Source organism: Molossus molossus, unplaced genomic scaffold (assembly GCF_014108415.1).
Source record: "Molossus molossus isolate mMolMol1 unplaced genomic scaffold, mMolMol1.p scaffold_m16_p_15, whole genome shotgun sequence".
Taxonomy (NCBI): Eukaryota; Metazoa; Chordata; class Mammalia; order Chiroptera; family Molossidae; genus Molossus; species Molossus molossus.
Window position 1 is genome coordinate 76079051 of NW_023425350.1, and position 27564 is coordinate 76106614.

The following is a 27564-nucleotide window of genomic DNA, read 5'->3' on the forward strand; positions in this document are numbered from 1 at the left end:
GCGGGGGTCACTACGGCTGAGGCCCCGGGAGTCAGGTGGACAGATCAGGTGAGGAGGGCCTCCCACACAAGGGCCTGCACTAAAGGATCGTTTAGGTCCTTTCTGTTTTGAGAATTAGATGTTTCACATTAGAAATCCTATAAAAGTCTAGGCTTAAAACTTCCATTAGCCAGTGAGCAACAAGCCTGGCAAATAAATAAAACTCATTTTTATTTTTGCAACTGGAAAGGTGCTCACAGCAAGCTATACTTTTTCTTAATATTAGCCCATTTACTAGGGAACATCTAGAAATCACTGTGCCCAACTATGGATTTCGGAGGCTGGTGAGCAAGTCACAGCAGGGAGACCTCCCCCCACGGCCCGTCGCCTCAGGTGCCCAGGCAGCCGCTCTCCTCCGACAACCGAACTCCTTCCTCTTCACAGAACACAGAGCAACTAGTTAGTGACCTAACTCTAAATAGCTCAAAAAGAAACAGGAAAACGCTTTATGAGAAGTATATCATTCAACAAAAGCTGACAGACAGGTCTACATAAAAGTAACACTGACAACAGAGTTATAATTTCCACCTTTAAACATGTGTATAGTTCTAAGAAATGTAGTATTCTACAGAAACGGAGTTTAAATTGCTACTTAATGTTTGTAAAATCACTGAGCTTGCATAATAGACACAGTGGTTTTCAAAGTGTGGTCCCTAGGTCAGCATCACCAAGGAAGGTGCTAGACAGGTAAATGCTGGGCCCCAGGTCTCCTGGCTCTGTGCGGAACCGCGTGCGGAACCGCGTGTCTCCTGGCTCTGTGTGGAACTGCGTGGCCGGCACCCAGGAACCTCTACTGTGCAAGTCCTCAGATTCCGGGACACTTACCGTTTGAGCATCACCGACCTGGAGAGACAGTGATGAAACTGCCTGAAAACTGAGTCCTGGTTAAAATTAGGATTTCTATAAGAAATATACAGGTGAGGCCAAATTAGGTGTACAGTTGTTTGTATGGAAAATAATATAATATTTAATAAATAATAACACAAGAATAAACACTGTGTTTCACCTACAACTGTAAACCTACTTTTGTTCCACCCTGTAATTTGAAAAATAAGGCAAGGAACTACGCTAATCTTTTATTCTGTTCTTTCTGATCAAATAATTTTATTTTTTTCCTTTTTTTTGTCCTCACCCAAGGACATTTTTCCATTTTTTGTTCAGACAGAGTAGGAAGGAGAGAGAGGTAGAGAGAGAGAGAGAAAAACATCGACGTGAAAGGGACACATCGAGTGGCTGCCTCCCACAGGACCCAACCAGGCCGGGGACAAACCGCAACCGAGGTGCGTGCCCCTAGTGGGAACCGAACCCGGGTCTCTCTGGACTGCAGGCCGATGCTACAACCGCTGAGCCAAACCGGCCAGGGCTCAAATAAATTTAATAGATTAGAAAAGAACAAGAAGTCTGGCCGGGTGGCTCAGTGGTTGAGCGTGGACCCATGCACCAAGAGGTTGCTGGTTTGATTCTCGGTCAGGACACATGCCGATGTTGTGGGCCCGATCCCCAGTGGGGGGCATGCAGGAGGCCGCTAATCGATGTTCTCTCTCATGGATGTTTCTGTCTCTCTTTCCCTTTCCCTTCCTCTCTCTCTAAAATCAATAAAGGGGGAAAGAAAAAAAAACAAGGAATGAAATACAACTATTAGTGTAAACACTATGTGCATTAAATTAAATCTGGCAAGATAGTGTTTCTCTATCAGAAACAATGTGTTTATGACAAAACATTAGTATCTGTACACTGCTACTGTGGGACACAAAGATGAGGGAACAGGCAAAGTCCTGGGATCTTTCAGATTTACAGAGGAACTGGCTTCCTAAACTGCAAGCTGATGCTACAAACTAGTCACCTCTACAGACCTCCTCCTCACACCCTGTCACTTTCTGAATAACCTTTCCAAAAATGGAGGTTGTAGCAACTGCAAAAAAAAAAAAACACTGATGACCTACACAGCTGGCCAGAATCCGAGTTCTCGTCGTTCCTGATCGTAAGTACAGACTTCTTAGCACAGCCATGGGACAGGAGTGGACAAACACCCAGGATCTGTGATGGGCATGCAGAGGACAGGTAGGACCTGTGAATTTCCTAGATTTAATGGGTTATAGATTAGCAGGTAGTGGTATGATCATTAAATATGGAGAACAAGAAATGATGTTATTTCATCTTTACCTGCTAAGGATGTGTGACAACTGTAGATGAGAGAGGAGAGCAAGGGAGGAAGAGAGAGAAGGCAAAGGAAATAACAAACAATAGGGATTGAGATTCAGGAGGGAAAACCATGCCAGGGTCATTTGGTTGGTTCCTTCATTTGCTGATAAAACATGTGTCCAGCAGATGCCACACCCACGCCACTGACACTGGAGGTCAAAGGATGTGGCAATGTTTTTTATTGTTTTTCCAAAATATGCACTTCTCCCCTCAAAAAACACGCATTTCCTAGGACTCAGAGTTGGGTATATTTTTAGTTTTCAAAATAGAAAAGTATTAAATACTTTTAAATGCAAAATCCCGCCAAGCAAGGGTCGAGCTTATTTGTACGGGAATCACTCAGGTACCCTGAAAAGTGACACACATCTGGGACATGCACTCGGGCGGCCGTGGCAACCTCAGTCAGGGGAAAGTGCCAGGCCCAAAAGCTGCAAGGGAAAGGGTATTCAAAGAAGATGCCTCTGAGTCCTGCAGAAATGCTGGGCCATTCGCAACCCCTCTGGCCGGCACACTGCGAGTGCTGTTAGATTTTGAACTTAAGCCCTCATGTTGGCCTGGTGGTGACTTTGAAAGCCAGGCTCTCATCTTCGAAATGCAAATGAACAGGAAAAAAGACAAAGGAGGAGAGGAAAGGAGATGAGAGACCCTGGCAAGAGGCAGAGGCAGTGGTCAGCAGAAAGGAATCGATGGGTTCGTCCATTTGTCCATCTGGACAGTTCCACAACAGCCGCAGACTGGGAGCAAACCTGGTTAGGAGCAAGCAAGGCAGCTAACCTGGTTAGGAGCAAGCAAGGTAGCTAACCTGGTTATGAGCAAGCAAGGCAGCTAACCTGGCTATGAGCAAGCAAGGCAGCTAACCTGGCTATGAGCAAGCAAGGCAGCTAACCTGGCTATGAGCAAGCAAGGCAGCTAACCTGGCTATGAGCAAGCAAGGCAGCTAACCTGGTTAGGAGCAAGCAAGGCAGCTAACCTGGCTATGAGCAAGCAAGGCAGCTAACCTGGCCTACTTCTGCCGTCAGGAGAAAAGCAGCAACATGCCTCAGCCCCCTGCAGCATCACTTTGACATAAGGCAGGCAAACGACAGCAGAGACGCCACATGTCACAGCAAGTCCATCAGGACAAGCAGCCCTGCACGAAATTAGGCCACACGGCAGTCTTTAGACCGCCGGTGCCACTGCGGGTGCGGAGCTGACCAAGTCCCAGCGAGGCGCTTTCTAGCCCCACAGCCCTAGAACGGAAGGCCCCAGCTCGCTCTTAGAGTGTTGTGGCTCGTTATAAATTAAGACGGAACGCAAACAATTTGGAAAGGCCCCCGTGTAAAAGGTTAAAATAAAATGTAAACAATAATGTTTCAATTATGCAGAAAGTCAGCTTATTCTCTGATAATGTGAGACAAACAAGACACTGGAGCACATCTCAGTTCTGAGATGGAGCCCACGCAATGCAGATACCTCCCAACCCAGAAGGACTTGGTCTCTGAGTTCATCCTGTGGACTGTCCCACGGAAAGCAACAGATCCTCCCTGAGGCCAGCAACGCGCAGGACGCTGTTCTCACCCACCCCTTTCCAGGGACTGTCTTTACCCCGAGTCCTAGACAGAAGCAGCAATGAATGGGGCTAATGTCTACACTGTGGGGTTGCTTCAGCCCCTCTCCATTCTAAGAAGCTCTTCAAACGGAAATTTTCTAAATCAAGATCATACTTTTTGACTTTGAATTATATTTATCCCTTAAGGGCTCTGGAACAATCACTTTATATTATAATTGGTTTCCAGTACTCCCTCTGAATTTCTGCTCAGAAGAGTTAAACGCGCTGCTGTATTTAATTCTTTTAAGCCTCAAACATGATCTAAAGAAGCTACGCACAGAGCTTACGTCACATGAAAACAATTCAATGTGATGTCTTGCCAGGAATGATAAACTCTGGCGGCTGGATAAGAAAATCTCCGAGTTCAGATTTCAGAGGTAGTTAACGTCCAGGCCTGCTGTGCTCGCCCAAACACACCCAAGGCGGCTGCCAACCCCACGAGCTGCTGACCTCGCAACGGGGTCTGATTTCCACCACTAAGGGGCTCCTCCTGCCTGGAAAAAGAACACATCATAGCTGCCTCTTGAGTCTCCGAAGGGGACAAACATTTATGTGGCCTTAAATCCTCGCAGGTTAATCAACAGGAGTCTTGACTATGCGCTCACTTATTGTAGCATCAACCTTTTCAGAGGACAATTACAGTACGTAGGACATACTTACTCGTTGTATAGTTTGTATTAAAAACTGAAACTGAAGCCTGTCAGAACCAATACAATGTAATCACAATGAACTCTTGTTTTTGATTTTTTTGGGGCGGGGAGGAGGTGTCTCACTATATGGAAGGTGTATTTGCAAAGAAACCTACAAAACCTTTGAGTAGTTCCATAACACTCATGCATGTGCATGCACACACATGCACACACACACACAGGCTACTTCATGTGATCCTGGCCCAGTTCCTCCACATAGGCTCGGGCACATACACAAAACACAGACCCCAAATCTGTCTACTGCTGCAAGTCAGATGGCTTCTGACTTCTGACCGAGTTCCCACACAAACTCATCTCTCTAGAACTGCCCTTTTCAATTTTCTTCATAAATGCTTCAAAAGCTCTTCAGCAGTGCTGTCTGTGGCAGAGATGACCTCAGGCTGATATCTATTACAAAGAAAAACCACCCAACCCACGCAGGGCTGTGCCAGAAACCAGGTGCTCTCCGCCGAGAGGCTGACATGCCTGGGAGCCAGAGGGAAACAGTTAACCAACAGGCTGGGAGGGGTCACTAACAGAACAGGAAGCCAGGAGAAAATGATGTGCAGGTCTGTGGAACAGAAAAGGGGAAATCTTAGTGAAGAGGCAAACCAACCTTCTATGAAGTAAGAACATTTACTTACCCTTCATAAAAGAATACCTCTCCTGCTCTGGCCGGTTTGGCTCAGCAGTTAGAGCACTGGCCTGCGGTCCAGAGAGACCGGGGTTCCGTTCTGGCTCAGGGCATGTACCTCGGTTGCATTTGTCCCCGGCCCTGGTTGGGTCGTGTGGGTGGCAACCACTCGATGTGTCCCTTTCGCGTCCATGTTTCTCTCTCTCTTTCTCCCTCCCACTCTATCTGAACAAAAAATGGAAAAATGTCCTCGGGTGAGGATAAAAAAAGACACCGCTCCTGGGGAGTAAGTGGCCATGGTGGACAGGGGAGTCACTACACTCAAAGCCGAGGTAGTATGCTACAGAGCTGCATCTGGTGCAGGTGACACAGGCCCATCCTGTTCCTCTATCTTAATATGAGCCCCAAGTATTCTTTTGCTATTTCCAGTCAGTTCAGACAATTTGAAAAGGGACCACACCATGCAGTACACACACACACACACACACACACACACACATTTCCTGCTTCCTGGGCACCTCGCGGCCCAGGTCACTTACCGAGGACTCGCTGTCCCTAATGAGGAAGTCACCCTCGCGGCCCCGCTCGTTGAGGGCGCACTCGGCCTGGTGGCGCGTCACGTTCCCGTAGTACCACTCTCTGCCCGCGAAGCGCCCGCTGCCCGCGGGCCCCGGGGAGCTGATCTGCGGGGCGTGCGCCGGAGGCAGGGCCGGCCCGTCGCTGAGGACCACCACATAGTTTTTGGGGACAAGGCCGACCTGGCCCCGGGCGTTTTTGCACTTCCACCACTCGGGGTCGTTCTCCGGCTTCTCGATCACCTCCATGGTCTCCCCCTTCTCGAAGTTGAGCTCCTCCTCGGTGACGGAGCTGAAGGGGTACAGCGTCTGGACCACGTGCAGCACGCGCGCGCCCTGGCCATTGCTCAGGGGCGCGCCCCGCCGCAGGCTCAGGAAGCTGGGGGACTCCGCGGCCGCCTCGTCCACCTCCTCCAGCACGTAGTTGGAGGGGAACCAGCCGATCTGCCCGTTGTAGCTGCCACGCCACCAGCCGTCGCTGCACTTCTCCATGACGGTGACGCGCGACCCTTTCACCAGGGACAGCTCGTCCTCCCTCTCGGCCACGTAGGCGAACTTGACGAAGGCGGGGATGTTGAGGTCGTAGATGCGGTCGGCGCCCCCGTTGGCGGGGTACTCGGCGTCCGTGCTGGGCGTCGGGGACGCGTCCCTGGCGCTCGTCTTCCTCTTGGTCTTGCCCAGGCCTGTGGAGACACAACAGGGCTCAGTGGGCACCGGCACCCGTGGCGGGCCGCTGGCACGGTCAGGACCCTGCCGCCACCTCCACCTCCCTGCCCATGGCACTCAAGGGGGATCCACCCTGGTTGCCCACCAGGGTCACGGGCAGGAGTCACATGTTGCCAAGTGACTACAAGCTGACAATGACTAAAACTAATCTCTTTCCGTTACTCTGAAAAAGACGCCAGAGCACCAGCAGCACAAACAGTAGATAGTTCCCTTCTGAAACGATTCAGAATTCCTGTCACTCAGAACAGCAAGGCACAGAGTCCCAATGTCTCCAGGGTCTTGCACTGGGCCGGAAGCTGGACTAGATGAGCTCAGACCTGCCTGCTCCCGCCCCCCCCCCCAAGTCCACCCTCTCCTCCACCCCCAGGTCTGCTGGGCAGAACACCATACCCCTCTTTCTCCTCATCTGGCAATTCTTGTCCTTCAAAACAGAAGGCTCATTTCCCACAAGAGGTTGTGATGAATGAACAAGAAAAAATTCGCTGATACATGAACTCTAAGGCAGAAATTTTCTTACTGTGACTAAAACCCACTAGTGGATCATAAACCCTTTGAGTGGGTTGTGACCAGCCTGTATGTATGGATAGCTTTTTTTTAGGGGAATAAAATACAAAATATAAAAGTGCATCAAATACAGTATTGTTGCTTCAGTTACGTGTGTGAGTGAGGGGTTGTAACATGAGACTTATTTCTTCCAGTGCACTTGGAAAAGTTTGAAAAGCCCTAAGGCAAAAATGCTTTAGCCTGATGAGAAAGCACAGAATTCTGGAACCTTCTGGAGGAGCCTGGAGGAGGAAGGATGTCAGCCCCAGCGCTGAGGTGTGCCACTGGAGGGGGGGGGGGGGGGCCGGCCATGCCTTCAGTCTTTCTGGGTAGGGGCTGCTCGCCCACCTCCTAATTTAGTCAGCGGGGAGATTATGATGGCATGCAAACTGCAGCCGTTTGCAGATTTTGGTTTTATTTTATTTTCCCAAGTGACACTAAAGCACGTTAATGGGTAGATTGTGCCTCTCTCTTTTTATTCTTTAAACCAGAGTCAAGACAGAAATGATCCTAAGAAGGGCCTTTGCTTCTGCTTCCTTGCCCAGCAGGAGGATCAAGAGGAATCGGATGCTGCACCGTGATCAGCCTCCACTGTGGACGCTGGGCGCTGCCTTCCAGAGCAGACCGGCCCAGGTCTAGGATTCTGCTGCTCGGGGACCCGTGCCCAGTTCAGCGCCACCAGCGGAGCGAGGCAGATGGAAAGGCACTCAGATGGCACATATGAGGGGATGGCACACAGACGTGAAGTGGTTTTCAAGTAAATACACCAATTCCTGAGGCTAACGGCTCCACTGTTCCTTTTGTGCCACGGCAAGTGCACGGGAAATACAAGAGCAAGCCAGGGTATCAGACCAAGCTAAAAATTCAGATTTCTATTTAAGTGTTAACATGCTGTCCTGGATGGCATTGCTCAGTGGTTAGAGCGTTGGCTCACACCAGAGGGTCACAGGTTCGATCCCTGGTCAAGGGCATGTACCTGGGTTGCAGGTTCCATCCTGGCCTTGGGTCAGGGTGTGTGTGGGAGACAACCAATCGATGTGTCTCTCTCACATGAGGTTTTCCACTCTCTCCTATCGATGTTTTTCCCTCTCTCCTCTCCTCCTTCCCTTCTAGCCTCTAAAAAAAATCAATGGAAAAAATACCCTCGGGTGAGGATTAAGAAAACAAAACAACAACAAAAAGAGTTCACTTGCTTTACATGAAAACATGAATCTCTAAATCTCAGAATGAATCCTTTCAAGTGATTTCCACCTGGGATGGTTTATGCAATGAGGGCACTGCACAGGGTGACCCCACAGCTTCGCAATCGAGGCTTGGCCGCTCACACCTCAAAAAGTAGTCTGCACATAGAAGCAGCAATGACTAGGTACCGACCCATTTTCACTGGTAACAAAGATGTCAAGACATAATATTTAAAAATGACTTTTTAATAGACCTTTCCAAACTTACAACAAAAGCCATTTGAAAAAAAAATCCGCAGACTGTGGATGAAAAGGGGCCACATGCTAACCTGACGGGCCACATGCTAACCTGACAAGCTCAGGGGGGCCTGCGCAGTGGCCTTGCAAACTCAGACCTAGAGTGACAAAGGAGGGTCTGAAATTAACACTCTTTAACTAAAAGCAGTTTATGGCTGGTAGTCATGTCCTAGGCTGGCATCTTCCCTGACAAAGGCCCATCTTTACCTTAACTGAGCCTGTCTATTGTCTTTTTGCACTTACGATAACGTATCTTTAGACTGTCAAAGTGATTTTCCTTTTCCCGGACTCCTCAAAGCACAGGCACCTCTCTGTGGAGACCACAAATCCCCCCATTGTTACCGCGTTCACTGTTGACTGTTACTATCCTGTGCCTACCTATGTAGATGGACGTGTCTATCATTCTACTTTTCATCCAATCCCAGAGGTTTTCCTGCTTTGCTTTCTCCCACCTCCCTACTGTATCACCAATGGATTTCATGTAACTCGCATCTTGTCTTTGGATCATCATGTATAAAATAAGGTGCAAAACTGCCATACTCTGGGGCATTATCTCAATCTGTTGAGGTTTTATTTCAGGCAACTGTTGACCATTTTGGCTCAAGTACACTCACAAAATTCTTCACGGGTTTCAATGTTTCTTATGCTGACAAGAAGATCAAGCTTTAGAATGTTCACCAGGACACAGAGGAGTCATCATCAGCACAGCAGACAACGACAGACCTTAGCATAACATTGTCGGAGACACTTTGCAACGGCTTTACGAAGAGTAGGCTACTTTGCTGACTTTTTTCAAACACAAAATAATTAATTACTTCAGCCACCGAGGTCCTGGCGGACACCGTCCTGAGACTTTGGGGGAGGGAAATGAACGAGGCAGGCACACGTTCCCTGCCCATACGGAGTTTTCTCTTCTCTATCAAGACCAGAACATTCTACATAGCAACCACACCATGAAGAACTGACCTGTTTTTCTCTAACGTGATCTGAACAGTCCCTGAGGCAACTCTGGGGTAGTGGGGGTTACAGCAGAGTGACAGGCACAGTCCCAGGGGAATCCCTGAGCAGGTCACTTGTCAGCTGTGTGCTCCTGGAGTTACCTACTCTCTCTGTCTTCATTTTCTTACCCATAAAATGTGGATGAGGATGGATCAGGTGCATTTTTTCTCTTACAATTTTATGTATTTTCCCAAAAGAGAGGTAAATCCTCACACCCCTTTTGCAAAGTCTCCGGGCAGCTTTATCTACTGTAAGTAAATAGAAACTGACCCCAACTTGGCAGACCAGAAGAAGCCCTAATTGACCAGCTGTACCTGCCCCCTCTCTGACCAGATTTTGGAAGGAGACACTTTCCCTTGGGCCTTGCCACCTTGGCCCCATCATGACTTCCTGTGCACCTGGGCCGTGGACGGGAACTCCCCGGAGTGGGCCCGCATGGCCTGGCCATACCCCTACCCTTCACCTCCACCATCTCCTCTCTCCCAGGTGCGGGGGCCCAAACCCTGCAGGGCCCAGGAGCTCCAGCCCCCGCCGCACGGGACTTACTGAGCACGGGGGAGCAGTGGTGTGTTTTAGCAAGATTTGGGACTTTAGATGACGTGCTTTACATTACTTCTCGAGGTCATCATAAAATCCAACTGCACGGTTGGAGCTTTTGCTGCAGCGGCTTTGGGTAAATCATATCATGAATGAGAATATCGACAATGCGGCCATTAGAAAACCTTTGCAATTGCTGACACACTGTATCAGGTGATGGCAACACTGTTTGAGAAGTGATATTTTACTCTACAGTCTGTCCAATTATGTATAAACTACAACAGCTTTACTCGATGAAAGAAGAACAAAGGACTGTAAATCACTGTTTAAAAGAAAAAGACACTGTCTCATGTGGCATGAACGCAGGAGTGACCAGGATTTTAACTTCTACACTGAAGGTCAGGCTCTGAAAGCATTTCAGTTTCCTCAAATCTATAATTATAAAATTGTGCATTTAAGATCTAGAAGAAATCCTATCTTGCTCAGCTGTTTCAGGCTATTGCTGTAGGGAGTGTTCTGGGGTCCTGTGCATGTGCTGCCCAGGAGACTGGCAGGACAGAAGAACCTAAATCCCTTGCCCCCAACAAGCCCCCCAGCAGCTCCAATGATCTCCGCTCTACCATGGGTGCAGGCAGGAGGGTGCTGGGCAGTGTGCGCCACAGAGGAGGTGGGTACAGTCTTGGAGAGGCCAAGAGCTCACCCCAGGTCCCCAGGCTAGTCAGCAGCCAGGCCGGACAGTAAAGGTGCGCACCCCTGAGGATGGGCTGCCTGGAACGGACTAGGCTTGTGGCCAAGGGAGCACATGAACAAGCTCTTTGACGGAGCTACCTCCATAGCTGTCACGTCAAAGACCAGCCACAATGTGTGTAATGCACTTTATCTGCATATAATAATAATAACATGTGCACCATCAAGAATGGTATTTCTTACTCTGTGAGCAGACAACATAATTTTAAGTGGCAAATAGCTGAGATGGATTTAAAAGGCATACCTCATTTTATTGTGCTTTGCTTTACTACACTCCACAGATGTTGCATTTTTTACAAATGAAAGGCAAGACCCTCCACCGGCAAGGAGACCAGGACCACTCGCTTTATTGCGGTGGTCCGGAACCAACCTGCAGTATCTCTGAGGTATGCTCGTATACTTTTCAGCTTTTATGACAATTTTGTGGCATCAAGCTACTGAATCTCTGATCCTGAGTTACATTTTCATTGACAATAATAAGCAGATTTTAAGTTTCTTGAATAAAATTACATACATTCAAGACTGAGTTCTAATAAAAATCTGACTATGTTATACATTATTAATGTTAAGTGATTTTAAAATCAAAATCTTTTATATTCTCCTTTTAAGAGAAAGGCATGTTATAACAGATGACTTTAAAATATGCTCTGGCACCTTCCAGCTGGAGTTCTGCAGATTTAAGATCAAGTCAAACAAATTTGATCCTTCAGAAACATATTCAAGCCAATTCATTTAGATATAATATACTGCGCACGAAAAAGGGCCACATTCTCCCTCGGCCAGTTTGGCTCAGGGGTTAGAGCATCAGCCCGAGTACCAAAGAGTCGAGGGTTTGATTCCGATCAAGGGCATGCACCTCGGTTGCCGTTTGGTCCCTGGCCCTGGTCAAGGTCATGCAGGAAGCCACTAACCAATCAGTGTGTCTCTCTCATATCGATGTTTCTCTGTCTCTCTCCCCCTCCCACTCTGTCTGAAGATAAATGGAAAAATATCCTTGGGTGAGGATTAAAAAAAAAAAAAAAAAAAAAGAGGGGGCCGCATACTAACCCTGACAAGCTTAGGGGAGGCCTGAATGGTGGGCCTTACAGATTCAGAGGCCGAAAGTAACCACACAGGATGGTCTGAACATAATTCCTAACTGAAAGGGAACCTCAGTGGGTGGTCATGTCTGCTGACCGGAGCTTCCCAGACAAAAGTCAATCTACCTTAATTGAACCTGTCTCTTGTCTTTTGCATCTAAGATAAGTACCTTTAGAATGTCAAGGTAACATCCTCTTCCAGACTGCTCAGGGCACACCCACCAGTGCAGGAGACTGCAGAACCCTCCTTGTTACCTTGTTCCCCACACCATCTCCGTGTGCTGTAAATGTTACCTGTTCTGTACCCACCAATGTAAAAGGAGTACATGTCTCTCCATTTTACCCTTTCTCCAGTCCTAGAGACTTCCCTGCTCTGCTTTCTCCTGTCCCCTTAATCTCCCTCTGTGGATTTCCTGTAACCCTTCTTATGTCTCCTTCTTTGATTCTGATGTTTAAAATAAACTGCAAAACTGCCGTTCTTAGGAGCATTTTCTCAATCTATTACGATTTTGCTTCCCAGCAATTGCTGTCAGTTTGGCTCAAATTAACTCATAAAAATTCTCTACTACTGACTTATGTAGGCAGTATCCAAGTTTTAGGAGCTCTATGGCAAAGAGATTTTATTTTTGTTACTAATCAGATCTGTAACATAAACCAGATTTAACTAGAAAGCTTTCTTGTACTTAAAATGCCATTTATACTAAGTCAACAATAGAGGTTATTAATTTGTGGGGGTTCCCTCTTTAGAGTTAGGACCTATTATTAAAGTCAACTAAAATTACGAAAGATTTTTGTTATTAAATGCTAGGGAGAGCTGACAATATTTGATTAAGGTAAAAAATGACCGAAATAAGTTTTCATATAAGAGTTAGAATTTAATGTTTGACTTCGAATAGCTTTTCATATTAGTATATGTGCATATAATTTGTATTTAGTAAAAACTAGATATACTGGTAAGATTCAGAGAATATCCAGTTTTAACATTTATGATAAAAATGCCTCACACCTGTGAGCGTGGTTATTGTCAACAAGACCAGTAGCGCGTGTTGGAGAGGTGGTGGAGAAGAGGGAACCCTCAGCCACTGCTGGGGGAATGTAAACTGGTACAGCCACTACGGCAAACAGGCTGGCGGTTCCTCAAAATATTAAGAATAGAGTTATCGTATGATTCAGCAATCCCTCTCCTGGGTATATACCCCAAAAACTTGAAAACATGTATTTGCAAAGATATATGCACCCCTGTGTTCACTGCAGCATTGTTCATGGTGGCCAAGACACACACAACCAAAATGCCCTGTGACAGAGGACTGGATACAGAAGATGTGGTACATACGCACAACAGGATTCTACTCAGCCATAAGAAAGACCAAATACTGCCGTTCGCAACAACATGGGCAGACCTTGAGAATATTATGCTGTGTGAAATAAGTCAGGCAGAGAAAGCTAAGAACCATATGACTTCACTCATATGTGGGCTATAAAACTGAAACCCTTGGACACAAACAGCAGTGCAGTGGTTGCCAGAGGGAAGGGGTGGGGGGATGGGGGTGAAGGGGCCTAATACATGGTGATGGTGACAGAAGATTATTTGACTTTGGGTGCTGGGCACACGGTGCAATATACAGCTCTCGTATCATAGACATCCACACCTGAAACCTATATGATCCTATTAATTACTGTCCCCCCAATAAATTTTTTAAAAAGAAAAGATCAGTGCAGTGATTTCCATCTGCTCGGCAGCCTTCTTATTCAACAGAAGTCCTCTTCCGTGGCTTCTGCAGGGCTCCTCCCCACCCGCTGGAACATGGGGGCACCGAGACTCAGACTTGGCCGAGCTGCAGTGCGGGTGGGCCCTGTCTCTTGGCCGCCCACACTTGCAGGGGTCCATGTGAAGAATGAAGGAGACCAGGGAGAGAGAGACAGAACCCACATGACAGGAGTTGAGTCCCTCGCGTCCCAATGATGTGAGATAAAGCTCTTTAAATTTTCTCCTTTTCCTCCTTCTTTTTTTGCTGCATCTGCTTTTAAATTGACTTCCCATCACTTCAATTAAGAGCTCTGGGGGGAAAAAAACTCCCCTCCCCCAACTCGCACCTCTGTCCCATTCCAGCTCCTTCAATATGCCACACTTTATTCCCACTTAGAAATGTGACAGGCATTTAAAGTGGCATCCCCTCTTATCCACAGGGGGACACGTTCCGAGATGCCCAGCCGATGCCTGAGCACAGAGAGCACCGGACCCTGTGTTATTGTTTTTCCCTATACATGCATACCTATGCTAGAATCAAATTTATAAATCAGGCACAGTAAGAGACTAACAGCAGTAATAAAACAGACCACTTTTAGCAACGTACTGTAATAAAAGTTATGGGAATGGCTTTGGGCCCTTAGTGAGTGAAATAAGGGCGACCTGAACAGAGGGTGGGCACCGCCGGCTAACCCAGACGGCCCCTGGGTGGCTGCCGCACAGGCGCGGATGCAGCGTGGAGGGCTCCTGTCCGCGTGGGACGGAGCAGGACACACTACTCAGAACAGTGCACAATCTAAAGCTTATGAACTGTTTATTTCTGGAACCTTCCATTTAATATTCCCAGACCACAGCTGACCCCAGGTAAATGAAACTGTAGGAGGCAAAACCGTGGTTGGGGGTGGGGGTGGGAGGGCTCATACATTTGGGTAAGTTGAAAAGAACATAGGAATACAAAAAAACCTCCATAACGGACTCATGCAGGCGAGGGGGTGTCTGGTAAAGCTGAAAGTCCGTTATATAATAGGTGTGTTTTCCAAATGCATATGTTAAAAAATCGACAAATTAGTTTACCTGTTTTTACTTATGTAGATACGTTTATGTAGTTAAAATTAAGTTACAAATAAAAGTTTAATCTCACAGAAAAGTTTTCTATGTGTATAACTGTAACTTTAAATTTATACTGAACAGGTCTAGGAAATGTGTGCATTCACCAGGCACCGTGAGTATACATGCACGCGGCTGGGGCGTGGCTGGGGCGTGGCTGGGGCGTGGCTTAGCGCACGTGGGAACATGCAGCACCGTCACAACTCTGCAGAAAGTCACCCCAGGAGCCAACAGAACCAGCTACCGTGCGATGCGGTGTGATGATCACTCCTCAAACACTGTTTAGGACTGGTGCGCTTGGACTTAAAAAGGCAGACTTTGGTTGTAGGTATGTAGTATTTCTTTATGTCAGCAAAATTACTAGTTTTTCCACTATATGGCCTATTCACTAAAATTCGTTAAACATAACAGTGAATCAATAACAAAAAATAACCTGTTAATTTAATTATAAGCAAATCTTGGTTAAACGCATTTTAAAATTAACAGGGTGTTCATTTTCACATATGGCACATGGACTGAAATCGTGTGGTAAATCCGAAGTCCGTTAAATTGAGGTCCGCAAAATTGAGAGTTTTCCTGCACTTTGTGAGCCAGGTTTGGGGTGGGAGTGAGGTGGGGTGACGGTGAGACAGACACCACCACCTGCGATGACTAACCGCTGGGCTGGCGTACTAGTTTCCTACCCGGAGTCTTGGGTTTAGAATGTTTCCCACAAGAGCCATAATGAGAACTCTGTGACACTGCACGGCCACAGACAGCAGGCCTGACCCAACACCTCTGACCTCAGTTTTCTGGAGGCGCTCAGATTTGACTCAGGATGGACCCAAGTGACTTCACTATGTCGTTTCTTAGGCACGCTTGTCAGAGAAGCCCCCGGCGCAGCTCACGGGAGGGGCAGGCTCATCAGTATAAACCGATTTCAGACAGGCCGTGAGCTGGGTCGAAACAGACTCGAGCACCTGCTCCGTCAGCCTCTATGCCTTCTGCCTCACAGGGGCTCAGGCCACCAACTGCTGGACTCGAACCACCTCAGGAGAGAGTGTGTGCCGAAGAGAAGACAGGCCACAGGGGCTGTGAGTGACCTGTGAAGGAGGCATTGGGGCCACGCCCTGGAGCTGGGACATGGGGCCTGCCCTGCCCACAGCCAACAGCTGTCCCTTTGGCTGGCAGAACTGCATCAGGCAAAGCAAAAAGCTTGTCACCTGACTCTTCTGCTGGTAGAAAACACTCTCATCCGGCACCAGGGACTCAGCACTAGGAACTGGATATGCTTAAAGAAGAAATACCGAGTCCCAGCCACTGCAGAGACAGAAAGGACTCAGGCAGCCGTGACAGGTTTCGGTCTTCCGCGTCCCTCTGGGCACCAAGTTCATTCCCAGAAACCCCGCCCGTGCGGGGCCACAGCAGTCCCACCCACACGCCAGGTCCTGACAGCACAGGGAAGAACACACTCTCTGACAGCCAGGAAGTCTAGAACCAAAGAAGGATGGGCATCAAGATGGGCCTGGAAACGTTCTTCCTCTAGGAGTTTAAATCTAGCTTCTAGAAAGGAAAACCAATGTCTTTTCCAAAAGCTTAGTCCATCGGCGTGTCCCTGACGGGTCGCAGGCCATGTGGCCAGTGGGAGGGCAGTCGGGCTCGCGAGCAGGGCTCCGGCGTTCGGTGACTGCCACTGCGGGCCCTTTCCTCCCAGGACAGGGTCGGTCCCAAGATCCGCTCAGTACTGAGCAGCAAACCCCCCAAGTACCTGTGACACCAAGCCCCTACAACCCTTCCTTCCACCCTTCACCAGAACTTCGACGCCCTCCTGTGTGCCGGACCCTCACACACCCGTGAGGCCAGTGGCCAGGCCGGAAGACCCCGCTTTAGCTGGGCTGTATCTGGGGGTCCGAGGTACACTAGCTCCTGAGGCACCTCTTCTCTGCTCACCCCCAAACTGGAATAAATGGAGGAGATGGACTTTCATTGTTCCTAGGCATGTGCACATCAGGTGTTGACCCCTTACCCTGTGAGGGGGGAATCTACTGTGTGCCCGACAACATTCCCGAGTCCCGGAAGGAGGAAGGAAGGAGACCCCTGGGCTGGAGGGAGCTGCTCTCCCCGAGGCAAACCCACGAGGACTGGGGAGAGGCCTCAGAGGAACAAAGGAGCTAGTCACCATCCCCGAGCCCCCGCCCAGCAGGCAGACATCGGAGGAGCCAGATCAGAGGGCCGGGGTCAGGGGCACAGGGTCACCATCACACAGGTCTCTGTGTCCAGGACTCTGCAGTGCAATTTCCAGCCTTGACTGAATACTTAAGCCTGAACAAAATGGGTTAGGAGTACAGGATTCTCTATCAAATGTCAAAGTCAAACGGTAACACAGATGCCAATGAAAAGTTAAAAAAATTTTAATTAACAATACATATTTAGTACCTCTCAACACACATACCCGGATCCATTAGCACAAGCATTTTTGAATATGCAAAATGGCGTATGAGACGTGGCAAGGGTTAGATGTGACATCCTGCAACGTTACCTAAGGTGTCAACACTGGCCAGAGTTGAGCACCTTTCCAAGACCATACCTAAATAAATGAAATGTGGTCCCTAAATGGACAGCACGTTCATGCGGGTGGCCAGTGGCTGGCAGGCAACTGACCCAGACTCCAGCCCATTCTCAGACCAGGTTCCACGCCCAGCCTCTGCGCCTCTGGCTTTCGACCTGGCCATTCTGCACCATCTCCACTCCTCAGTTTCTTCGCTTGTAAAATAAGGACACTAGTGGCACTTCACAGGGCTTTAATGAGGGTCCAACAACTGAGGATCACACTTAGCATAGTGTCTGGTGCCCAGCAAGAGCCCAAATGGTAGCTGCCACTGTGTTTATTGCCATTATTACATCATCTAAGTGTTTCCGTTCTCCGTTGAGGACAAAGGCAGGGTCAATGGAGACGAGAACAGGTGGTGCTTTCTCAACAGAGACGCTGCGCATCTGTTCTTTCCCAGAATGTGCCTGGGCACGGGTCTCACCTCACTGCTGCTCTTTGGGCTGAGACATGGACATGGACAGGCACAGAGGGACGCTCAAAACTGCAAAACGGGCCTTCATGTAGACAGTGCACAAAGAGCCCATTTCCAAGTCAGAGTAGGCAGAAAGGCTTGAGATCACATGCTGCTTTCAACAAGGCAAACGCTGGTCGCCAAGATGCAGGTCCTACGGAGGTCGCGGCTGGCTCCCTGCCTGTGCGCCAGGAGGGCCTGGCGGCAACCGGGCTCCTGCCTGCAGCTCCTGCCCATCATCGGTGGCTTTGCGCACAGCGCCCGGCCAGGACTCAGGCCGGCTCCCGCCTTGGCTGTGAAGAATCCTTGCCGCTTGGACAAGTCACTCCACCTGCCTGATCTTCAGAGAAAAGCTCTGGACCAGGTTATCTCCAGGGCCCTTTCCAGTGTTCTAAAATCTAGGTATAGCCCAAACTACCAACTGAACTTCACTTTCTCAACTGAACTGCACGCACGTGGCTATGACATAGGAAGCCAGGAGAACCACAAGCGGCCCTCTGCACCTCACAGACATCTGTGGTCACTGCTGCTTCTTAGCACATAGACTGCACACTGCAGACTGAGTCCACTTCAATCCGTAGCATAAGAACAGCCGCGGTTTCCTACTAATTCACACTCTACTTCTAAACCCCCACTGGTAAAATTTCCAGCTTAGACAATCAAACCAAAAATGCAGGAGGGCCGGCTTCCACGAGGAAACCCCGGAGGCCACAGCCTTCAGATGTTGCAAAGAGCTGCCCCCAGGTGGCTCCGGCTCTGAGAGCTGCCGGGGACACCTGTGTGTTCACAGAACCCGAGTCCAGGGGCGCAGAGGGGCAGTACTGAGCTACGGGCAGAAAGCATCGGCAGCGTGAAGGGGCTGCTCACCCGGACCGACCTCCAGACAAAAGAGGACTTGAGTAAATGCAGGCAGACATGCAGAGAAACACCCAGCCCACCTGGCTAGGCCCCTCGATTAGAGCTGTCCGGGCAGGAGCCCTGCAGATGCCCACACCCTCCCGTCCAGGCGGCAGTGGCGCGCCGGGCAGGGCTCAGGGAGGACGTCCAGCAGGTGCCCACAGCAGCCTGGGCTCGGCACAAGCATCACAGCACATGCCAGCAGACACTCCCTGTGCCCGCGGGCCCGTCCCCAGGGACAGACATGAAAATGTGAGAGAGGAACATTCGAGACATATGGACAGGGTCTAAACCAGACAGCCTGCCATCTGGGAAAACACAGTCAGGAACTGCACAGTGGAAAGACTTCACTTGAATTTCTAGGCATTTTGAGTTTGTGTCTCTATTCTGAACTGAAGGCTACTTGAGTAACTTTCATCAGGAAAGGGTGTTTAGAAAATCGGAGTGAGTATGATAACTTTAATAAGCAACCAAGAAGCCAGGTGCTGGGAAATACCTTGCCAAAGATGCCTGTCTTCCTCAGGACACAGGGATGAGCAGTTTGGTTCACGCATCCACGTAAAACTGAGCACCAGCTTCCCTTCCCTTCCCAGGGGCGCAGACCCCTCACCCCTTCCCAGCCCCTCCTGGGAAAATGGGCTTTTCTCCCATTACTATTCCTTCTAACAATATGCCTCTGCTTCCAATTATCCTCCCACTATTCTGTTGTGAGTTGGTTTACATTTTTGGTTCTAAATACTTGGAAGCTTATGATATACAAAAACAAATCCTAGTTTATTTGGTGGCTGGCACCACGATTACTGTAAAAGTTTCCGTATTATGTGGGCAATACGTTTGCCAGGTCACGGCTCGGAACAAACTCCCAAGACAGAACGCTGCAGGACCCTAAACCGTGACACCTGGTTTATGATTCACGTCCTGCAACGGTGGACCACAGGACAGAGAACCGAATGGTACACTGGAAGCGTGACGGCGGCTCTGAGAACCTGGGGTCCCTGTCTCCACATGCGAGAGGTGACGGGCTGTTTAAGGCAAAGGTGTCAAGGCAAACAGACCAAGCGGTGAAGCTCTGCTTTGGCGCTGCGGGGGCGGGGGGGGGGGCGCAGGGCTGTGGGTAGAGCTGCGGTGTGCCAGGGCTGCGGGCTGCGGGGGGCAGAGGGCAGGGCTGCGGAGGGTGGGGGGCTGGGTGGGGGCAGGGCTGCGGAGGGCGGGGGGCTGGGCTGTGGAGGGCGGGGGGGCTGGGTGGCGGCAGGGCTGCGGAGGGCGGGGGGCTGGGTGGGGGGCAGGGCTGTGGAGGGCGGCGGGGGGGGGGGGGCTGTGGAGGGCGGGGGGCTGGGTGGGGGCAGGGCTGCGGAGCGCCCTGGAAGAGCCAGGATTCGCAGCCACTCTTAGTTCAAAGTAAAATTGTCTTTTAGTTTTTATCAGAAAATCCACTTTTTAAATTTATGGCTATAACACCCGAAGGAGGGTCAGAAATTGTCAAGGTCCTATTGATATATTTGTTAGCATAAAGAAACAAATAAAAAATTGAGGTATTTTAATCTTCTCACATGCGACACACTCTCCACGGGCGCTCTGGCTCTATTCCTTTGTGACGTGAAGAACCAGTTGCTTAGAGATGCTTAGAGAGTGGCTCGGTTTAGGAAATTTGTTTAAGCAACATGCAGGCAGATGAACAGTCCTTTTCTCTTCTTGAAGAACATCCAGCCCAGGAAAGCAAACCAGTTCTAAGGCAGACGCAGCCTAAGGACTCGATCCTCTCCCGCGGCTGATGAGACACACAGAACACTGCACACCTGGGGAGCGGCCCACGCAGGAAGAGCCGGATCTCGCCTGGACTAACTGCCCCTGACAACTCGCAACCACTAACAGCAAGAAGCCACCTGCCTGTGTGATGTGATCTTGATCATTTATGTGTATAAATACTGATTGCAGACACACTGAGTATTTCTGGGTGATGAGATCACAGGTGATTTTTTATTCTCCCAATTTGTTTATAAGTACGCCCGTCCAAATGAATGGCTGTCTAAAACCCGGGCACTTCAGAGAGCACCACTCTGAGGCACAGCTGTGGGCAGCCTGTGTCATACAGAGAAGCCCTGAAGCAGAGACGGCTGGGCACTGCGGGCCGTGCCACGGTGCGTGTCTGCTGTGGACAAAGCGGCGCTGCAGTAAAAATCAATTTATGAGAAAGGAGATATGTGCCTGGGACATTTTAATCAATGGCTCCTGCTCACCTCCCAGGAAGGAACCAGCCAAAGCCATTAACAGGTGACCCGTGGGGCAGGGGGCACGATGCTCCCTGCAGGAGCTGGTCCCCAGCATTCGAGGGGCCACAGCAAGCTGGGAACCAAGACAGCCACGCGTGTGGAAGCCAGGGGTGACACCACACTGATAGCAAGGCCAAGCAGCTCTCATTCCCACCCCCATCGGGATCCCCAAGTCTGACAGCAGTCGACGAGGATGACAGAGTGGAAGTCAGGCAGACTTGGTGTGAATTCTAACCCCATCACTCACTGTGTTCCTGGGCACATCACTTACCACTGAGTCTGTCTTTTCTCGTGAAACATGACTATGTTCCTTGCAGGGCTACCTGAAGATTAAACATGCATGTGGGCACTCAGAGAGATCATACTGCTGCTCACTCTGAGAAATGCACATAAAACCAGCCTAGGAGTCTTGATTTGCATGTCTCTGCTGCATTAGCTCTTGTTTGGCTTCAGGGTGTGGGGGGCACATGACTTTGCAGGGAATGTGGGCCGGGGAGCCTGCGGACCCCTGGGCACGGCCGGCACCGGGCTCCCCAAGGGCTTCCTGCCAGGGACGGCTATGGGGACGGCTCTCCAGAGTGGATGGAACTGAAAATCTGGCCGAGGTCATACCAAGCTGCGTCAGAAATGGAAGTCCTCACTGTAGACCTTAAAGAAGAGTATTTGTACAGAGGTCCAAAAATGAAAAGTCACTTAAAAATAGGAAGTACCTTATGACAAAAATCTAAATTTTGTGTCTCCTAAAGTTGAGATTCATGAACATTTTCACTGAATGTCCAGCCTTCACCTCCAATCAAGTGGGTCTGTCCTCAGGGCCCAGTTTCTCTTCCTACTTCCCTGATTCTTAGTCACCTGCTGCCATTCACTCAGGCTCAACACTCTTCCCAGGTAGCTCAGCAGGTTAGAGCATCGTCCGGATATGCCAGAGTTGGGGGTTCGATCCCCAGTCAGGGCGCATACGAGAATCAACCAATGAATGCATTAATAAATGGGACAACAAATCGATGTCTGTCTCTCTCTCCAATCAATCAATAATTAAAAATCTGAAAACCAGAAGTTCAAAAAAAAACAAACCCTTCCTTGAGTTACTTGTGACTAATACTTCCAACTATTCCATATGTAGTAAACACAGATGCTGGGTTTTTCCTTCAAAATCCCCCAGATCTTCACCCTCGGTTCCCACTGCGGAGCTCAGGACTTATGTCACCCTGAGTCGCTCTGAGCTCTAGTGCCCAGCCTCCTGTTGATCGACTGGCTCCCTCCAGGCCCTTCCTGATGCCTGGGACCAGGAAACCTACCAAACACCCTGAAGGTCTGCTCCTCTGTCCACCATGTGGGAAAACTTGGGGCAGGGTCTTTCTTCAAATGCCAGCAGGCCCAGCGGTCAGGGCCTTCAGAGTGTGGCACACCCCGATCACTCAGGACGCCCCAGTGTTCTCCTTCACTCGGCCGGCTGGCTCGGTGCCCTTCAACAGGCCAGTGGCTTCCAGTCTATCATCACACGTGCTCTCCCTCCCTCCTCGCTCAAGTCTCTACCTGGCCCAGCTGTTCTTTACATGAATGACTACATGCAGTTCTCAACAGTTTCACGACACAAGGACTCACTTGTCCCACTTTACAGATGACGCAGCCGAGGCTTCGCTTTCAATGGCTCAAAGCCACTCATCCAGTAAGGGCAAAGCCTGGACCTGAACGTGCCGCCTCCCTCAACTGCCAGGCTGTGCTGCTTCCCGGAGGGTGGGAGAGGCTGAGCTGCATGATCCAGCCCAGTTCTCAGTGGGTTGGCAGGGACGGTCCCTGTTCCAAGGAGGTCTGCTCATGCGTGCCTGTGTCCTTTTCCTAGACAAGCTTCAGAAAGTCAGGGATAAATCTCATGCTTTCTTTCTTTTTGTTTTTTTCTGTTAATCCTCACCCGAGGATACTTTTCCATTGATTTTTAGACAGAGTGGGAGGGAGGGAGGGAAAGAGAGAGAGAGAGAGAAACATCGATGTGAGAGAGGCACATGGATTGGTTGCCTTCCGCAGGACCCTGACCAGGGGCAGGGATTGAACCTGCAACCCAGGTAGGTGCCCTTGACCAGAAATCGAACCAGAGACCCCTTTGGTCCATGGGCTGAGGCTGTAACCGCTAAGCCAAGCTGGCCAGGGCTCATGCTTTCTTTTTACCCTACCAGAGGAGGAGAGTTGGCCAGGCTCCCACTTCTGATCCGAACATGCTGTTACGCCATGCTGATCCCCACATAATGTGCATCTCTATTTCAAAGTCTTTGGTTATTGCTTTCAAAGGTCACTTGGCAGCGAATAAAGTGGCTCAGAAGGGATTTCCAAGGGACGGAGAGAGTAAGAAATAACAGATTCAGACCCCCACAGTCACAGGCTGTGGCACTGAGTACCCACATTTCATTCGCGAATTACTGCCCAGGTTCAGACCTGCTGAGGACATTTATGATCACTGCAAAGACCCACGACCCTGCAGTGTCTACATGAAAATCCCCCGTAGCCCGTACAGCCACACAGGCTGTGAGCAACAGGACATCGTTTCTGACCACCATCTCCCTGTCTCTGTTATGACAAAAAGCACGGATTAAACTGGCTCCGAGCTGTCCGGGCTGACCCAACATGCGAGCTGGTGATCCGGAGAGAACGTTCTGAGTCAAGTTCGGGGGGAGCTCGTTCTGATGGAGTACCAGTTGGACATGTCTGTACCCGGTGTTATTCTGTTCCAGGTCTGATCTCACAGGTACTCGGGGACAGCTCTCATCTCTGAAGGGCTGATGCCAAATTTCAGGCACTGTAACACTGTACTACGCGGACAGAGCTCAGAAGCCTCTGCTACAAGCAGCTTTGTATCCTGGGGTGGTCTCCACACCACTCTTACGTGTTTGTTTTAATGTACAGAAAAGTTACGAGAGCAGCTCAGAAACACTGTCTTCCCCGGACCGCCAGCCAGTAAGTTGTCAACAGGATGTCCCATCGCTTGAATGTTTTGTGTGTATTTCCACAAACAAGGACATTGACCTCCACAACACAACCATCCACATCAGGAAATTAACACTGATACATTATTACCTTTAACTCTGGGACCCCACTCAAATTTCACTAAGTTTTCAGCTATAAAATAAAGAACTTATCACTAAAGTTTCCTCTAACATTCTAAGTGCCTGTCTCTGCCAGAGTCCTAGCAAATGCCCACCCACTAAATCCTGATATTCAACTTGGTATAGTCAAAAAAACCCTTCAAGTTTGAGTTGAAGTCCCCTCTCTGTCTCACACCTACGACTGACTGGCAGTGCATTCCTGGGGAGGTCACGTAGCCACTCCAAAGTCAACCTTCACGGACAGGCCTCTAGGAGCCCTGTGAATTTCACCCAGAGGAACCAACCCTCCTCGTCCAAAGCATGAGCTCAAACCAGTGCCATGCGAGGGCTGATTCAGTCAGTCGGCAGTGAGCCTGGCCTGGTCACTCAGGTGGGTTTCTAATGCCAGGTTTCTAATGGCCTAAGGTACGGTCACACTGGGACAAGTGCTCAAGGAGCAGACCTGGGGGGCAGGTCACTCTGGGCTCCAGATACCCAGGAAGTGGTCAGCAGCGGGCCCGTGTGCCTGGAACAGAGGTGACGGAAGAACCGGATCGTTTTGTGTGACTCAGCACCGGGACTTCGACTGAGCACACTCCCGCTCAGGCTGTGTGGGCTCCTGCTGCATCATGAAGTAGGCTGAAGGGAAATCTTTGGCAGAGACCTCCCTGGGAGCGGCTTCCTCATTTCCGAGATTCGGCAGCGTGCTTTAACACACCTGACCCACAGGACTGTGTGAGGCAGGCTGCACGTCCAGGCCAGACGGCAGCCCAAGAACACTCACCCCTGAGCGGAGAGCTGTGCCCTCGGAGCCCTTCGAAATACCCTCTGGGCGCTGCCGGCAGAAGGCTCTGAACAACTGCCCGTCCTCTGCGGCTAAGTTCTCTCGTACCAATGAGCACGACAAAGGAGAGAACTGACAGAGTTACCACGATCTGCAATTGCAGATAGAAACACATTTATAACACGGCACCTGCCAGGGAAATCTCAGCGTGGATGCAGGAGTTAGGAAGATTTCCACAGCAGAGCAAACCACGAAGAGGACGACACCACAAGGAGCTACCAGGAGTCAACATCTGCAGTGTACTTTCCAACGTTCCCACAGAGGTAACACCGGTGGGTAAGTTCCGCCGCCTGCACAGTGGGTCTAACTCAGACTGTGATCCTGACAGCACACAGGTGACGTCAGGCACATGCGGCTGTAAACACGCGACTCCACTCCTGCAGCGCCAGAGACCGCTGGGAGGTGGGGGCTGCAGAAAGTGCTCCCCCTCCTCTGGGCAACGATGCCATGTCAAGCCTGGCTGAGGAGACAAAGGCTCTCCACGTGGTGCTTCTCGCCAGGATGCCTCCTCCTCTTTGATTTTGCTCAAGAGGGCGATGAAAAACTCACGCCGAGGGAACAAGGCAGGGCTTTGGGGGAGCACGACAGACACATCAAAACAAACAAGGGGGCACAGCGCCGCGGTGACGGAAATATCGGCCTTCAGACTGAGTGTCACCTGGGACTCATAGATATGGATGTTCAACATACTATTTCATTTGTGTCTTTATAATACATATTGCCCAGTCCAGGCGTCTGCAAGGCCACGAGAGCCAGGCGGAGAGCTGTCCCCCTCGGAAGGGCGCTCTACCCGCAGCTCTGGAGGGCAGTGACAGCCACGGGAGAAAGCAAAGAGAAGCAAACTCTGAATCTATTTAAGGAAGAGCTTTCTAACAATCTGTGTTCTCCAAAAATGGAACTGGCTGGCTTAGAAGTAGAAGTGTTCCGGCAGAGCGGGGTGGCCATCTGTCGGGGCGGGCACTGGGCCCAGCACCCAGCACCAGGACAAGGACAGGCGGGGAGCCGGGCTCCCCGCTCTGAGAGCCCGCAGTGCGCGACCTCGCTGAACTGGCCACGCCTCTCGTCACAGCTCATGAAGAAACTAACTCCGGGTCAGATGTGGTTAACAGTTTCCATTTGAGGCTTTGCCTTCTCTCCTTCTGGAAACCGAAGGAGAAACGACAAGGCATTCTGGGAACTCCTGGCCATTCGGAGTGCCCGCTCTGCCTGCCTTACTTCTTGGTGTTTCATTCCATTTCTGCCATTTCATTCTGTACTGGGATCTCGAGAATATATTTTTTTAAAAATGAATAAGAAAGAAGACAAAACAAGTCAATAATGTTTAGTAGCTCCAAATTTTTTTTTTTTTAATCCCCACCAAAGGACATTTTTCCATTTTTTTGTTCGGATAGAGTGGGAGGAAGAGAGAGAGGGAGAGAGAGAGAGAAACATCGAAGTGAAAGGGACACATCGAGTGGCTGCCACCTGCACAACCCAACCAGGGCTGGAGACAAACTGCAACCAAGGCACGTGCCCTTAGTGGGAACCGAACCCAGGTCTCTCGGGACCACAGGCCAATGCTCTAACTGCTGAGCCAAACTGGCCAGGGCCCCAATTTTTTTTTTTTAAAGGCACTATGGTGAGTGAAAAGCTGAAATGGGGAAAAATAAAATTATGCTCAGGCACTTTTAAAGTATTTATGTATTCATGCTACCTACATTTCTTTACCATAGTCATTAGGAGTTATAAGCACAGGAAAACAGTGTTTCTTTCCAGTGCCTTGCTTGGAAAACAAAGATGAAGGGATGTTAGTTCAGTGGAGGAAGAATCATTGCTCGTGGAAAATGGACTCGCTACGCCAGGCTCAGAATCTCTGGCAGCTGGCGAGCCGCTTTGACTCCCACACGGGCCTGTGCTTTGTGTCTCCCTCCAGGTCACGGGCAAAACCTAATCCACAGCATAAAACACTACCCCCTGACGAAGGCTTTAAGTGGTTTTGAAGAGTTAGTAGACTTTTCAAGATTGCATTGAAATGAAAAACAAATATTTTGCAAAACCCACTATGTTCAGTGTATAATTTTCTTTCTAGCTTCCCACCTGTCACCCTTTCCCCTAAATGGGGAAAAACAAAAGGTCCTCTTATTAGAGATAAAAAGGAGAAACTCAAGTAAACATAACATGAGTGATGACACTGACTTATTTCAACAGCAAACTTTACGTGACGACGAGCAGCCTCACACAAACATGATACTCACATAAAGCAGCAGCAATTATTCTTTAAATGGCAGGTCAGGCCCGGCCGGTGTGGCTCAGTGGTTGAGCACTGCCCATGCAGCAGGAGGCTGCCAGTTTGATCCCTGGTCAGGGCACATGCCCAGGTTGTGGGCCCGATCCCCAGTGGGAGGCATGCAGGAGGCGGCCAATCGATGTTCTCTCTCATCAGTGTTTCTCTCTCTCGCTCGCTCTCCCTTGCTCTGTCTCTAAAATCAATAAAGAAAAATAAAAAAAATGACAGGTGATTTCAGTTATTCTTTTTTTTTTTTTTTATCCTCACCCGAGGACATTTTTCCATTTTTTGTTCAGGTAGAGTGGGAGGGAGAGAGAGGAACAGAGAGAGAGAGAGAAACATCGATGTGAAAGGAACACATCGAGTGGCTGCCACCCACACAACCAACCAGGGCCGGGGACAAACTGCAACCGAGGTACATGCCCTTAGCGGGAACCGAACCCGGGTCTCTCAGGACTGCAGGCCGACGCTCTAACCGC

At 49.7% G+C, this 27564-nt stretch overlaps 1 protein-coding gene across 1 annotated transcript in view; it reads right to left on the reverse strand.

Annotated features, from left to right (window-relative positions):
* NCK2 (NCK adaptor protein 2) overlaps nucleotides 1–27564 on the reverse strand; it is a 140536-nt gene that overhangs the window by 13094 nt on the left and 99878 nt on the right. The window contains exon 4 of the mRNA XM_036263158.1: nucleotides 5692–6410. Within this exon, the coding sequence (XP_036119051.1) occupies nucleotides 5692–6410 (719 nt within the window). The remainder of the gene's footprint in view (nucleotides 1–5691; nucleotides 6411–27564) is intronic.